At 32.5% G+C, this 17,263-nt stretch overlaps 1 protein-coding gene and 1 long non-coding RNA gene across 3 annotated transcripts in view; one reads left to right on the top strand and one right to left on the bottom strand.

The window, feature by feature from the left end:
- Positions 1-7,153, bottom strand: part of LOC124362820 — a 35,512-nt gene extending 28,359 nt beyond the window's left edge. Inside the window, exons 1-2 of the long non-coding RNA XR_006922500.1 lie at positions 6,955-7,153; positions 1,090-1,241 (exon numbers count right to left, since the gene is read on the bottom strand). This is a non-coding gene — a long non-coding RNA (uncharacterized LOC124362820). The remainder of the gene's footprint in view (positions 1-1,089; positions 1,242-6,954) is intronic.
- Positions 1-17,263, top strand: part of LOC124362813 — a 650,255-nt gene that overhangs the window by 616,242 nt on the left and 16,750 nt on the right. Inside the window, exons 22-26 of one of the 2 annotated variants that reach the window (XM_046817643.1) lie at positions 2-270; positions 1,081-1,253; positions 3,744-3,887; positions 13,369-13,575; positions 17,008-17,195. In XM_046817643.1, coding sequence (XP_046673599.1) covers positions 2-270; positions 1,081-1,253; positions 3,744-3,887; positions 13,369-13,575; positions 17,008-17,195 — 981 coding nt within the window. Of the gene's footprint in view, position 1; positions 271-1,080; positions 1,254-3,740; positions 3,930-13,368; positions 13,576-17,007; positions 17,196-17,263 lie in introns of those variants that run through there. The other variant, XM_046817642.1, reaches the window with a different exon arrangement.

Raw genomic sequence — 17,263 nt, 5'->3', positions numbered from 1 at the left:
GTTAGCAGGTGTTGTTGGAAGTGGGGAGAGTAATGGAAATGATCGCAACAATGGTGTAAGAGAGACAATTGTCCAGCCACCAGCAGGGTTTGCAGACTCACCCCGACCTGCCCACAGAGACCGAGCCACCACTCCGGCACCCAGACTATACAAGAAAGCAGACAAACGGTTCCGTTCTGAGGAGAGGAGACACCAGGCCAGAGTACATGCCGAAGCAGTTAGGGCTAAATCTGAAGAGCGGGGCAGGGAGGAGAAAAAGGAGAAAGTAAGGTAGGTTCATCACAGAATGGATGATTATAAAGCCTACATTTACGAAAGCAAGAAATTAATTGACAGACTGATTGAATTAGTATAGAATTCAAAATTGAAAACTAATAAAACTGGTAGAACCAAATGCAGTTTAGGGATTGTAAAGTACATGACCACTTGGAAAATAAGAATAAGCAATAACAATAACACATAATGAGAAGAACTATGTTCATAAAGATAGTTCACTTCTCTTCATTTAATGCACACAGGAACCTTTGTTTATTAGAATATGTTCTATTAAAATCAATAATATCAGTCATTGGCAGACAGAAAATTATTTGGGTGAGATTCACTGAGTGGTTTAAGAACTATAAAATTCCCTCCTAAAATACAGGCTCAGGCATCTTCCCACTGGAGTTTTTTGAGCTGTAAGACTCAAAAACATGTTCTAGCTTGAAACAAACTACTATGTGTTGAGACATACATAATTTAATGTATGTCTCAAAATTTCAGGGTGGGCTTGAACCTCCTTCTTAGCCTTATATACACCCAAGATACCAGTAAGTGGCAGCATATTGGTTTTAAGATAATAGAGCTGTAAACATTCTAAGTAAAAATATGTAACAATTTATTGTGGTACAATTCTCAGTTCAAAAGATTTATTTACATTTATGTATGGTAAAAATTCATACTCCTGTATTAAATACATCGCAGTGCTACTGAGTATTCATATCATTCAAGGTGTGTACATGTTTATTGTTAATTGTTTAATTAATATCATGATTCTTATCAGTTTTATATTTTACAACTAAATACTCATATATGTGACAGGCCACTGACCAGGTCTACTGATGCAAGTATGGAGAAGTTAAGGTGCAGTCCCAGCAGCCTGTGTTCTGATGACGATGATTGTGGGATTTACGCAGATTCCTACCACAGTTCTACCTGGGTATATATTGGTGACAATGAGGAACTTCAAGTCTGGCAGAGGCCTACCAGTAAAGGTTAGTTAGTTTGTGGAAAAATGTCATTGAACTTGTACATTTTTTACTTTAAAATAATGTTCAATTGAAATAAAATAAATATGAAATACTTTTGTTATTTACACCACCATATGCCAACTCATTGTTTTGAGTTTGCTTTTAACAACAAAAGATTGGTGATTGTACCAGAATATTTTTAGACATTTTTCAGTAATCTTTGCAAATCAACCAAAGTCATCTCCATTTTATACATTAAACAAAAGTTGTTTTGGCCTTCAACTTATTTAATATATTAATATGATTTCAAACATAAGTGAGAATTGGGAGGCTGGTATTTTCAAGAGTCCTATTATTATCTCACTAATTTTGTTGCTTTACACTGAAGTTCTAAATATTACCCATTTCACAGCTGATCAACAAACAGGTTTTATAAAAAATTAAGACCTTTAATAGGGATTAGTTGAATTTAAAATTTTAATTAATTTTCATTTGATACACTGTTTAACAAAGTGGTCTGATATTATTTAATTAGTTAAATTTAGTTTAAATAATAATATTTTGTCAAAATGTGATTTTTATTAAATGATTAATTTTCTTTAACATCCATACCTTTTTCCATTGACAGAGGTTATTAATTACTCTCATTTGTATATATAGATACAAGATGTATTATTAAATACAATTTGTGTTAACTTAGTTAATTTTAATTGTTGTTGATGTATTTTATGTTTTTGCACTAACATGAGCAACTTTAGTACAAAACAATGCACGCTTGGGTTGTGGCATTGTGTTGCCAGATATTAATGGAAGAATAATTAATGATTAGATAATCGATTAAATTCAACAATTGCTCTTCTATCCTGAATCGTTTACTTTCACAGTTAAAATTAACATGTTTTTACACAGTATGTGAGCAATAATAATAATAAAACGAAATAAAAACTTGTAGAATAATTGAACGCTGAAGATCAAAACGGATTTAAGTAACCGGTAAGAAACGAGACATCGTTGCATCACTTCATACTGAGAATCAACTGATATGACAATGTGGCAATGCCATAAGTTGAGGGAGGAAGAGGGGTGAAGTAACTGAGCATATGGCCAGGCTTGCAGTGATATGTCTTGCATTATAGTTAAAATGATCATTAACAAAGAAAATAAATTTATTTATATCCTTTTTTCATATTCACTTCTTCAAGCATCCTCAATTTTAACAGTTGAACGTATCAATAATAATTCTGGCAATAAATTTAGCATGTCCACTAACTAAAAATTGTTTTTGATCTTTTGGATACGATAAACATGCACTGTTGGTTCTTAGAGATCTGCTTAGCTGATTATGCACTGAATGTCATTTAAGACGAAACCAGCAACTCTTTCAACTGTTAATTTACTTCTGCTGTTTGTCTTTGACCCCTCACAACCTCAGGTAGGATTGAGAGAAAGCATACTGTGAATAAGCTTGATGATCTTACTCATTCAGAGCTGATCTTTTATGAGCAAATAAGCCGTGTTTTTTAAAGCTAGGAAAAACTTGTGTCCTGTTATAAGATTTGTACAAATTTGCACCTAAGTGTTATCTTGAGATGCTTTGGTCCAGTAATAAGATTTACTGACATCCTAAATCTAAGTTTGTTTTCAATAAAAAATTTGGTTTCATAAAATCAAAACTTCTGCAAGTTTTAATGGAATGTGAAAATGACATATAAGTTACAAGACTTAATAAGAGTAAGACCTCACTTTTCTCAAATATTACATGATTTCAAAAGTTTTACAAATCAGATGGAAAGTTTTTTATTCCACCAATGGCAATGCCTTTTTATATAAAGTTACATGCAGTGATATAATAAACTTAAACTAACTAAACTAGAAGTAATAGGATTAAAACAATATTAAATATATAACAAATAAAATCATTCAAAGATTGGCAAGCTTAAGAGTGAAATATAAACCAAAACAAGTAGGAAAAAACAATAAATAATGCTTGAGAAAACTATAACAATAGGTAAATAAAGTCATAAATAATAACAGCCAATAAACTGTTAACAATCAAATTTAAAAATGAACAAAGACAATATTATAGATTTAACATAAAAAAATATTAAATTGATAAAAAAGCCTGTATAAAACCAACAAATCATTAAAAAAGTTGCAGTGACTGAAAACATGGCATTTTGGATGTGTCTTAAAATTGTGAATAATTAAGAAAAAATTTTATGTAAGAATTGATGGTACATATGCAAGCGTAATAAACCGGACTATTTGTGTAGTATATAAGAGTTGCCACTGGTCAGGCACAAACACACACAATATAGATAGATCTTTTCGTGGTCCACGTTTTGTCCAATTTGAGATACCCCAGAAAGGATATTTTCATCAAATTAAATGTTTGTACTATCACAATTCTTCATCCTAAACACATATAATAGGAGAAAGTAGTGACAGAGTAATAAACAAAATGTTGTAAATAATTAAGCAGAAGGGTGATTCTTATCCTGTTTGTTTTAGAAGATGATGAAACATCAAGAAGAGACTCTGTAGATTCTACAGGATCGGAAAGAGAGTTCAGGAGACGATATCAGGCCATTACTCATCGCATGGTTCATCGAAAGTCGAGTTTGGAAATGTATAAACGTTTAGCATCAAAGTCCTTTGGTAAGCATCTCATGACATTATCTCGACTCTATTAATCTCCATAAACAAAAAGAGCACAAGAATCCAAAGTATGTACAGGGTGGAGCGCGGTAATTTGCTTTTTTGCACTGCAGGCTGTGGCAGCACTGTTGGTCGAAGAGAGGGGAGAGTGAGCGTGGCTTATAGTGGCTGACGGGAGATTTGTATTCCTCCGCGTTCCAGTTGCCATCATGCAGTGGACACGAGAGGAGAGGTCGTTTTGTGTTGAAGCGTATTTTTCAAATGCCCACTCGATCATTGTAGTGCAGCGTGCTTTTCGTTTACGATTCGCTGTTCCCCCACGCGGACGTTTTCCTGGTCGGCAATCAATTGTAAATTGGGTAACTGCATTCAGAACAGCAGGGAATGTGTTATGTGTACGAAGGGGACCTCAGAGAAGGATTACAACACCGGAAAACATCGATAGAGTTAGAGCAGCAGTACTGCAATCTCCAAAACGCTCTGCTCGGAAGCAATCACTTGCTCTTGGCATTTCAAGACGTTCTCTCCACCGGATTCTTCATGATGAATTGAGATTTCACCCGTATAAAATGTGCTTGGTCCATCAATTGTCAGCACGGGACTATTTGACATGGCGTACTTCTTGTGAAGGCATGCTTGCAACTATACCGTGTGACACAATTGTGTTCTTTTCTGATGAGGCACATTTTCACCTCAGTGGGTGTGTTAACAAGCAAAACATGCGCTACTGAAGTGAAACAAACCCCAGAGAAGTCCACCAGAGACCTCTGCATTCGGACCACGTCACTGTGTGGTGCGCCATATCACGAGTAGGCATCATTGGCCCTTACTTTTTTCAGGATAACCGTCGTGCCATAACTGTGAACTCCGAACGGTACTTGACTATGATACAGGATTTTTTTCAGCCGGCTCTTGAGGCAATGCAATTAGAGGATACATGGTTCCAACAGGATGGTGCCACTGCACACACAGCGAGGGTTACCATGAATTGTTTGAGGCAAATGTTTCCTGGACGGCTTATCTCTTTGAGGGGTGATGTGAACTGGCCGGCACGCTCACCAGACTTAGCCCCATGCGATTTTTTCCTTTGGGGTTACCTGAAGTCGAAGGTGTATATCAACCGTCCCAACACCTTGGAAGACCTAAGGAACAATATTGAGGCTGAAATTGGCAGAATACCAGTCGACATGCTTGTTAGAGTTAATGAAAACTTCAGAAAACGTAAGCAGTGTGTGGATGCCGAAGGTCAACATTTGCCAGATACATAATTTAAAACCATGTAATTTAAAAATTCCCTCACTGTTCAATGTAATTAAAATAAAAAATAATTTTTTCTAAGGTTCATAATTTTTTTATTTCATTTCCAAATCAGCAAATTACCGCGCTCCACCCTGTACTTCTTCCACTTTCAGACAACTATTGTATATGAAATATAAGTATAAACAAACATTATATTATTCTTAGATTTCACGAACAAGCATAATTGTTAGTACCTATCCTAAAACATCTAGTAAGTATAAACTGTTTTTAAACCATGCCACCCATGCCCTTTATCAGGATGCAGCTGTACTTCTGCTTGTTACCTGTTTTCTATTATAGATTAAATGTATCTTGGGTTTTTGTAACTTTTAAGGTACTGAATACAACAGAATAATATTGTATCGAAAACACAAACCTTTTCAGCAAATGCAAGTATTAAGTAAGTGAGGCACAGAAGTAAACTACTTAATTTATGTTAACAATATATTATTCTGTTAAAAAAAAATGGTTGTATTATGTTTAAAAAGGAGTGTATAGCTATATATCAAAAGAGCGTGTAGCTGTATAAAATTACTGAAGGGGCTGGAAAATTTCAATCCCATCTATCTGTAAGTGAAATCTGTTACTGTTAATTTTTGGAATAATTTTTGAGTATTAATTTATTATATATTAAATTTATTATTACATACTTATCTGCTACTTTTGAATGTTCAAACACTTTGTTTCTCAGAGAGGTTTTTATATTTATTTGCAGATTTCGTTTTATTTTGATAAGATCTTTTAAATGCCTTTTTAAAAATAATCAAATTAATCCATATCAATTCCAAATTCATGACACTTTCCGCATGCTTATTATTATAAGGAAAGGATGTTCTTGAAATCATGTTTTAGTCTGTCTGTCTATCCACCTGTGCAATAAATCTTGGTGGAAAGGTCCTAGAGACTTGGAATTTGGAACATAGTTTTTCTTAGTCCAAGGAAGAATGTATTGATTTTGGGGTGAATAGGCCTCTCTGAAAATAAACCAAGCATTCTTTTAAATATCAATTTTAACTTGAAAAGATTGATGAACATAGAACAGTACTCTACCTCAGTTCCATCTGTCAGTGTTGACAACGGTATAGTCAATACACCACAGTGCTATACCAAGAGTTTAAAGAAAACCTTACTTTTATTTATTAATCTTTTTATGTTAGTTATTTGAGAAATCTGAGTTGATAGCAAGAATATACAATTTGGCAGTTTTAAAAATGTAGATACCTCATACCGGTCACTTTTTTTTGCAATGTGTAATTGTATACCTAAAAATGGAGTTTTCTTAAGATACTAACTAATTTTTACCACTGACTGTTTATTTGACCTTTCATCTTTTATAAATTAAAATGCTAATAAATGACAAGATATTCTGGATAATTTTATGTGAGAAATTATTAAATAAATTAAATAATTAGAACACACTAATTTGGTAGGAGAATATAAAATGTGTAAATAAGGCATTTTACTTTATGACATTCAAATAATTACAGTGTTCTGGATTATCACAATTTATAGAGATTACAAGAAAATGTAGAGATTACAATTTGCATAATTCACTACCATATATTTTACCAAAATATCTAATTTTACAGAGACATGTAGCACGTTCTAATCTTTTGTACTGATACAGCATTTGTTGAGATGCGTATAAATTTACATACATTCCATGCGTACATGGAATTTTAAATACCAAAATCCCTATTGACAACATAAGATGTTTTATTTCACAAGTGGTTTGGCCACTGTATTCCTGATCTTGCAAAAATTACACTTACCACAGGCCAGCCACAACTACTAAAGTGTCCAATGGCCCACCAACCTTCCCAAATGAAATTTCATCCAGCCGAGTTGATGCTTGACTGTTCTGAGAGAAACTGGCACCGAAATAGCCCACAGAATGTCATAAGGTGCCACTGCATAGGTATACTTAGACCAGGTTGGTGGGGGAGTCACAGTGTATTTTGCTTTGCTTCTAGTCTTCAATGTAGTTCAGTGCCAAGTTTCCTGCGGAAGTCATGTTTCTACTTTTTTCTCTCTAAAATGGTAGCTGGTGAGTATTTTTATATACAATACTTAATCAACAGGAAGTGTTGTAACTCATTTTCTGTTCACTCTTTGAAACTTACTGGAAGGTTTAAAAAATGAACTTATGAAAAGTTGTTTTTTTTAGAAAGTATCTAGTTTTATTGGTTTTACAGTGAATATTAGTATCTAGTTTTATTGGTTTTACAGTGAATATTATTAAACTACACTACTTTGATAAATTAACATTACTCTTAATTTAGTACTTTTAAAACACAATATACAATTAACATTTTTAAATACAGAACATTAAAATGAATTTTTTATTTAAATATCTATATTTTTAATTTTGTTTCAACAAACAACATAATATTTACTGAATAAATATATATAGCATTGTCTTTATTCATTCTTAACAGGTTAGCAGTTTCACACGTTTTCATAATTCTCAGAAATTTGTAGATCTCAATAAATATGGCTAAATATTTGAAGAAACTTTTGTTCTTTAGTTTTCATACAAAGTAAATTTCTCTAAAGACATTAAAAACCAAAATATTTTAAAGTAGTAGTTATCTTTTATAATCAAATGCACTTTTAAACTATGGAGTGGTATAAGTCCTTCACTAATTAGGGATATCACTAATTAAATCAACTAAAGGCAATCACCAAAATCTTAACTTTCGCTATTGATATGTTAAAGTTTAACATTGTTATAAATATATTTGGAATGTTTATTTTATATTTACCTGTAAAACTATATAAGCCTTTAAAATAAATTATTTACAAATCATAGAAAATTGTACTATGGAAAGTTCAGTTACATTCTAATCAGTTAGTCTTAAATCATTTAGTATTTATTTAACTGACTCCTATAATATTTAGCTTTTGTTACAATTTTAATTGATTTATAAACAAGCCCGTAGTGATTGATTTTGTTAGAGTCTTTTATGATTGCTTGTTACATATTTTGTTAATAAAATACATCCCAAATCCCTGCTAGGATGTATTTTATATATGAAAATACAGCTTGTTATCATAAAAAGGTAATTTTTTGGTATTAGAGCCTCTCAAACCTCCAAAGTTTAAAATAACTCATAATTATTTTATTGTAAATAATAGTAACGATATCCCATTAACTGGTACTAATTAGAGGATACTACTACCTCTTATTGGGAAGTGGAACACCATAACATCTCAATCAATCATTCAATTATCAATCTTTTATTAACATTTTCTTAAAAAAAAGCAATAGAGCCATGTTTTTTAGAAAACAGTAACTCACAGTACAAATTTAGGATAGAGCATTTGCACATGCAGTCTTTTTTTTAAAAAAAAACAAAAACAAAAAAAACAAAAAAACAAGGGAAACAAGTTAAAAGCCGACAACAAAATGAGTTATGATTTACAATGATTTATGATTATCTAGTGGCACGAGAGATTTAAAGTACTATGCCACTGTCTTGACATCTGGACAGTTATTCTGGGAATTCCCATCTGAGCAAGTTATCCATAGAAGCTCCTACCTTCAAACCCTCAAAATGTTACATGGTAGCTAAACAATTAATCTAAAAATGCACAATCAGCTAAATGTTAAAATTAAATATAAATGTAATAGGTAATTGTAATCTACTTCAAGGCTAGTATAATATAACATATATAAACTAGTTGACAACTTGTAAAAATAATTGAGAAAGTAACTTATTAAGCAGTTTTACTTCAGCTATTAATATTTTTACATTTTATTTTAAATGGAATATAGTTTTACAAAGATATGGTTTACCTGAATACTGGCTTTAATACTCTATTAAACCATATTAGAAAGTTATTTCATTTGAAAATTTTCTGTTTCAAACAATACAGGGGGATTTATTATGAAATACCTTTTTAGAAGCTAATATTGTATTTTGCACCCTCCAACATTCGTTGGATGTGAACTATAACTGATGTTTTAAACATTTTACTAAACACACAGTGTTATCTTTTGTGATGTTGAGCCAATGCACATCATAGATGACAAGAATAGTATAAAGAAATTCATATAGGTAAATACAGTAAACATTTTCTACACTGAAGTAGAACAGTATCTTATTAAACAAGTTTTATTTATTTTCTTTCCTCTGTACATTTGCTTTACTTCATTTTATACCATAAATGTTCAAATTTCATATTCATGAAAACATTTTTTATTTCCTAATAATAAGTTTTAACTATTTTGAACTGTACTTAATTTGTTTGTGATGAGAAAGAAGAATAGTTAGGTAATTTTTGGAATACCCTAATGCTAGATTGAATATAGAGATATGTAGATAGCCTTAATATTTATAAATTATCAAAAATTGGTATCACTGATTTCTTGTACAAGTGCATATTTTTGAAAACACAGATACTGATTATTAAATAATTCCAACCAACGTCCTCTGAGCTTCTTGGAGGTCAATTAACCATTACCGTTACTATTTACCAATGTCCGCATTATTTAAAAATATTATTTATTTTTTCAAACCTGGGGAGGAAATCCTAGCTTAGAAGGGATGAAGCTTTTTGAAAAATAATGTTATAGAACTGAGAGGTTTATTTTTATCTGTGGAGCAAATCCCAGCAGTTTATCACTTACATCTTGTATAGATTTGTCACCACTAATTTAAAGTTATTTTTAGGCCCCTACAATAACAGCTCTTTCTGCACATACTTCATGCCCAACTAGAGTTTTGGCAGAATATATTACACCTGTGCTCTTTTACTTATTGCATTTGTGTCAGTTTGCCAAATTCTGTAGTTAATTTTAAGTGAAATCCAGATTTCAATCTGGCACCAGTCCGTGATTTGCATACAATTCTCACTTCTCCCTTCTAAATCGCAGAATAAGGTTATACTAAATTAATATAATTATGTAGATTTTTTATTTGGACAGGTAAAAATTTCATAATGCGAAAAGTATTTCCCATAATGATTTTAATTTAAAAACATATAATTGTAATGTTAAATTAAATAGCATTAATTTTGTCACATCTGCTTTTTCTATTTAAAAACTAACTAGACATAGTAGAAATGGTGAAATATAGAAAATAATATTTTACAAGCACAAATTTTTACCCTAGCGGACTGCAGAAATGCCAACTTACGAGGTCAACTTGAAGATCTATTCAAGGCTATGTTGGTTGTTTGGGCCAAAGAAACGGAGGCTTACTCATATGTGTCGGGCCAGCCAGACGGTCAGTTCAGTGTCTTGTGTTTATACTAACACATTAACACCTGCTTGAAAACATTCCATCAGACACCTTCAACATGTTTCTTAAACTAACTATAATCAGCGTAGTTTTTCTCACATCATTAATGCTGGAGAAGAAAATATTTATCTTCTTTACCTAAAATAATTTTTTACTGAGAATTTATCTCTATTTCTATACTTTGATTTCACATTTCCATATACATAATCACTTAAATTTGAATTTAAGTGCCATTACTAGGCTACTTTTGACATTGATTTATTTACACAGTCTTTTTATTTGGCAAATTACTAGCAGTAAGGTGTTAGGCATGCAATAACATAATACAATCTTCTGAAGACTCTTAATTACCCCTGAGAAATCCTCATTAAAGTTGGAGTATACTTATTCATTCCATAACAGGGTAAGCAAATGCTTTTACTATGTATGTTAAGACAGCAAGGGAAGATACTCACGGAGACCAGCGGCGTGGGAGGAGTTTCTCTCATTCTGCATTTGTTGTTTTGTGAACTTGTGTACCTCAAGCATTCTCGTCTAGTATATATAAATTTCATTGTTTCTCAGGATGTATTCTTACATTGTGGCAATGTTCGTTTGTGTTTATGGTTATATTTCTGTGTGTAATAGTGAACTAACCAATGCTACTTTATCAATATTTCATAAGAATTATTTCTTTCACAAGTATTGTGTACAAGCCTTGTTTTATTAAAATAACCGGATTAAATGACATATATTCTTGTTTTTATGTGGAGGAAGGAGAGATTAAAGTGAAAATACGTTTTAACATGTTATCGAATTAATAAGAATATTTGTAGTTGTCAATTCAAAGTTCCATTGGTTTAATTTTTTTAATTAGGTAGGAAATCAGGTGAGGGGAGCCAATGTCTGAGTGGTTTAAGATATTAGAATTTAGATCTGAGTTAGAGATAGCGCAGGTTCAAGTAAGCCTTTTTATCAATACAATTTACCTTTAATTTATTGACTCTCCTCCTTATTCTGTTTGATAAAGACCTCTAAGAGGCCAGTCACCCATGATAACAGGCAGAATAAAGTTAAAAAATACTGGTCACAAATTATTTCTTTGTCCTTGAGAAATAAAGTTTGCAGGCCATACCTATTCACATTACATTGAAAATGCGAGCAAGTTCACAGTTACCAATTTGTATCTATCTTTCCAAATAAAATGTAAATTGTACATACCAATTTATTCATACAATTTGGACAGTATAAAAATTATCGGCTTTTATTTGAGTTTCTTTCAGGCATGGAGAGTATCAGGGAAACCTTAACCTTTTGTAACTGATAGAGCTTATTTATCATTTTCCCAATTTAGCACTACTTTAAAAATATAAATTTAGATCTTAGACATACAGAGAATATTAATATAAATTGTTAAATTCCACATCATATTTAGTTTTATTAGACATTACCTATCCTATATGCTTTTTTAGTATAATGGTTTTATCCATTACATGATAATATATGGCTTCACTATACATACAGTATATTACGAACATTGGCATTAGTAAAGTTTTTCAGAATTTTTAATCTAAAATGTAATTTTCATGTGAATCATTGTTTTCCCATTATATTCACTAATTATTCATTTCATCATCTAAAGCAAATTAACAAACATATATTCCAATATTTGTTTCATTTTGTATTGCTTTTAGCCAAGTTGTTACCCAACGGTTTTAAAATAATTGTAAATGCTTTATTAACTATTGAACACTAGATCTTACAGAGTACCATTTGTAAACAAGAGGAACAAAGTTTTAAAATGGCCCTTTAAAAAATTTTATAAAATTAAAAGTTAATTTTACTTTTTGAAACATTATGATTTTGTACATTTTTCTCTGTGAAAGACAAGTTACAAAAGTATGATTTGTTTAGATCTATTTATGGGTGCTATTAAATTTTCTAGTAGTGTACACTTTCAAATGCATTTAATATATCAGATTTGCTCATAAATAATATGGACTAAAAAGATTTGAAGAGATGGTTGTGTTTGACCAATATCAGTCACACACCCAGTGGTGCTGCCAAGATGAGGCTAAAAGGGTTATAACGTCACATGATGTGTCATCTTACATGGGAGCTCAAAAATATAATTTACTGAAGAGGGAAATGAATTGGAAAAAATTAATCCACACTATTAAAAGCAGTCTAACAGTTATCAACCAGGTTGTTACTACTTGACATAACGCACAATTATCAGATTTTTGTGAGTTCGTTCCTCTGTCCATATGTACAAACTCCCTTTAAATCCCTTCTTTTTAAATTCTAGCTACACCACTGTACATATGACTCAAGTAACTCAGCTCTTAGACTAACCGCCAACGACTTACTTTACTGTTCTTTAGATATCCAGCTAATCTTGTCAATAGAGTTCATTTTATTGATTCTATTGTTTTAGTACTGACACCGTGTACTGTTGACTGTTCCTAACTTTTTGTATAGTATGGCCAAGTCATAACATATGAATAGTTTTAATTATCTAGAGCTTTCTTTGATAAAAACAACACAGTCTGTTTGTAAATACAGTACTGGTAATTATTTACTTTCATATTTTCTTACAATCACAGTCTTATCAAAAATTCTATTTCTCACATTAAACCTTAAGGTAGCATTAATGCAGCAACATTCAGATTGACTGTGACATAAGAGTGACAGACAGTGTTGTTGACCCAAATAAGTGAAATGTTGGAACTGAGCCAAACTTGCTTGTAGACAGGCAATGAAGGTGCTAGCCAATCATTTGGCAGTGATGAAATCCTATCAACATTCCTTAACATTTTGGTTTAATGTGCAGTTGGTACATTTAAGAGTCCCAAAATATAATGTTGTAGCATTACATGTGCACATCTTTGTCTGGGGATTAATCAGTAGTGTTTAATTGATTGATGTATTGTAATTTGTATACCTATTGGTTGCAGAAAGTGACAAGAAAGTGATGGTCCGCCGTGTGTCTGGAGAGTTTGGATTCCGTATCCATGGCTCAAGACCTGTTGTTGTATCAGCCATTGAGCCCTCTACCCCAGCAGAGACCTCAGGGTTGGAAGTGGGAGATATTGTCATCAGTGTAAATAAGATCAATGTGTTGGATGCCAGCCATTCTGATGTTGTCAAACTTGCTCATGGAGGTAATTAGTGTTTGTTTTAGTATACTTATCAAAGTCAAAGTCAAAGTCAAAGTCAAATACTTTATTGCCATTGATCATTACAATGAAATAGGCACAGTCACATTTATACATTAAAACAGGCTATTAAATAAGATACATAAATAAGACATTTTCATGAATGAACAATTAGACAGATAAATAGGCTACTTATGCTTAAAAGATAAGGCAAACATCAGTTGTAAAAACTCCTCTACAGAATAAAATGGATTATTCTGTAACCAGGTGGTCAATTTGTGCTTAAAATTAGATAATTAGTGTCATGAGCCGAAACGTGTAATTTGTTTAAAAAATTTGACACAATTTACCTGATGTGAGGAGCCTGTTTTTGATAGGCGATGCTGCGGCAAGTCAAGCTTATGGCTGAATCTAGTCAAATGGCAATGAAAATGCTGCCTAGTGAAAAATAAATGTAAGTTAGTTTTTAGTGTAGATAAGGGATATGGTAGATGTACAAATTGATCACTGTAAGAATTTTTAGCTTGGATGAACAAAGGTCGGCAAGTGTTCAAGATACCTGGCTCCACACAGTTTTCTGACGACTTTCTTTTGTATGATGAGAATATCCGATACACCAGAAGAATGACCCCAAAGAATTAGACCATAAGATAAGTGTGATTGAAACAGTGCAAAATAGGAAGACCTCAGATGTTCTATTGATATTAAAGCTCTTAATTTCCATAGTAAATAGCTGACTCTCGAGATTTTTATACACACATTATTTACATGCTGAGCCCAGGTCAATTTCGAATCAATAACAAAGCCTAACAACTTTACAGGATGAGGCTTTTCTTTAGATGTTAAACTCAGCAACAGATTTTGAGTTTTTTCTGGATTGCAATGTAATTTGTTGGAGGTGAACCAATTTAATGCTCCGGTTTGAGCATTTTCAATCTCTGCTTGAAGAACGTCCAGATATCGGTTACTCGAGAAAAGAGACTGTGTCATCCGCATAGATAACTGAGTTTACATTTAAGTTCACTGACAGGTCATTAATTATTACAGTAAAAAAAGAAAGGTCCCAATACAGACCCCTGTGGGACTCCAATTGTTACCTCTTTCATTGAAGAATTACAACCCCTTAATAGATACAAACTGCTTTCTATCCGATAGATAAGAGGTAATAATCTGACAAGCACTCTCAGATATACCATAATATTTGAGTTTTTGAATGATTGAATCAAAGGAGACACAATCAAAAGCTTTGCTTATGCTTAAATCTAAAAGAGAGATAGAGCCGTTGATTCCCTCCTCTCGAAAGGCCACAAGGGTATGACTAACAACCTCCAACACCGCTGAAGTTGTGGACCTGCCTGGCCGAAAACCAAATTGTGATTCAGACAGGAGATTGAAATATTCAAAATACAAAAAAAGCTGTTGGTGCATGATGGTTTCCAAAATTTTAGAGAAAATGGGGACAATAGAAACTGGACGATAACTTTGCGGCTTGTCCTTGTCACCTTTTTTGTAAATCGGAATAACTTTTGACACTTTTTAAAGAGTCAGGGAAAAAACCCGCCTCCAGACATTTATTGAAGACAATAGCCAATGGCCTTTTGATTTCATGGATGGTTTTCTTGATTATATTGTTAGATAACCAGTAATAGTCCATACTTTTGGAATTTGAGAGTTTAGAAAACCATTTTAACTAAATCATCTGGTTTAATTTCTTTCCACTGAAATGAGTTAGGAGGAACAGGAATATTTGCCCAATAAATCCATGAAAGGAGAATTATTCTGTGGCAGATTGTTTGAGAGCTCAGTGACTGAATCAAGGAAAAACTGGTTAGTAAGTTCAGGATCTAAGTAAATATCTTTGGAAGAAGCAGGAGATTTGTAAGATTTTAATTATACTTTCCAGTGTTTGTATTGTTTCAAGCATTTTTTTAGTCTCTTCCTTATAAATCACACACCTCATACAATTTCCAGATTGCAAACAGTCCTGTTTCAAACTGTTACTGATCTCCTCCTCAGCATGTAAAAATAATATTTTCATTTGCTATTTTTTCCCTTTTTAATTTCTGCTTCAACAATGTTATTTCTTTTGAAAGCTCCTTTTCTCTATCATGAAACAGTGTTTTCATTGATTCAATTTTCTCTTCACAGCCTTTCAACTTGTCTTCAAGTTCCAGTACATAGAGAGAACTTTTATTTTTTTCCTGATGAAGTTCTTGTTTTAATTCTTCATTCTCATGCAAAATGGACTTGTTTATCTCTTCGGCAAGTGAAGAACAGTTTAACTGTTCAATGATTTCTTCACCAATCACATTTTTACCTGATAGCACATTTTCGTCATCAGTGGAATTTAAATTACATTTGAACATGTCCATTGTCCTAAACAAGTCTTCCTTTTCCATCATCCTTACATCAGGCAGGGTTAATTCAGCACATTTAAAATGGATCCATTTATGGCAAAAACCTGTACATAAGATTCCAGCTGACCTTACATTGTCCTCACATATTCCACATGGATATTTGGCCATTTTTCACAGCTGATACTAAGTTCACAAGATAACTAAATGCATAAATAATAAATACCCGTTAAATAAATTCGTTTTAAAATTAGTCCATTAGAAAAATGTGACTAATACAGGGTATAAGTCGTAATAAAAAGTCAGTATATGTTTTGAAAAGTCTGAATGTAAACAAAACATTGTAAACATAGCAGACAAAGTCAGAGCAGAAGACGCAAAGGGTCAGAGATAAGTCAGGTGGCCAACAGGCAACAGCTGGTTTGAACCTTGACCTGTCACTACAGGTGGTTTGATGTGACAGTTGGTTCTGCTTGGTTAAGAATGGTCTGCCTGTTACTGTAGGAGTCAAAGCAGCATACAACTTCCTGTCAGTGTTATATTCAGTCAAATCAATATTGCATCAGCAAGTACAAAAATACCTTAAATAATATACCCAGTTCAAGTTGATGAGTGTTCCAGTCAGTTTTATGTTGTAAATAGTCACAATAAATATCAAAATCACAGGCACACTTCCACTAACAAAAACATGTGCTTTTATCTTCTGTGGGGTAAGTTACTTATATATTAAATTTCATTCTCAAAATAGTTTATAAAATTTCAAACTTTTTGTCCCATTTAAGTCTCGACAGTTAAGTACAAATGTTATATTGAACTATATTATGACAATTCATTCATATAAGAATAAAAATTCGAAATACTGACACTTGTACCACAGGCTGCATACACTCACTGGCTGTCATACACTACTCATATCTACTCGTATATCTTCTGTTTCAAGACTGTTGGCAATAAATTGAAAAAATAATCTGCATTTGTGTACATGGAAGATACATTTGGTGTAGTTTTCTGAAAAGTCTATATTTTATTCATCATGATATGCCTTTAACGTCTTCACAAGTAATCCTTTGTTATTCTGTTACAGGATCAGACACATTAGAGCTGGAAGTTGCAAGAACAAGTGATGTATTTTCTCCAGGAAATGTTACAAAACCTGTAATGTGTGGTAGTTTATCACGTCTTTCAAGTTCTTCCAAAAACCGGGGAACTTGGATCCCCAGACATTTTGTTCTCAAGCAAGATCACTGCCTTTACTATTACAAGACTGAAACCGTAAGCAGATTATTAAGTTTTTTACATCAGCTCTCTTTTTATGTGCTAATAGCAGTCACCAGTGGTTT

Source organism: Homalodisca vitripennis, chromosome 5, assembly GCF_021130785.1.
Source record: "Homalodisca vitripennis isolate AUS2020 chromosome 5, UT_GWSS_2.1, whole genome shotgun sequence".
Taxonomy (NCBI): domain Eukaryota; kingdom Metazoa; phylum Arthropoda; class Insecta; order Hemiptera; family Cicadellidae; genus Homalodisca; species Homalodisca vitripennis.
This window is presented reverse-complemented; position numbering and strand designations above follow the sequence as displayed.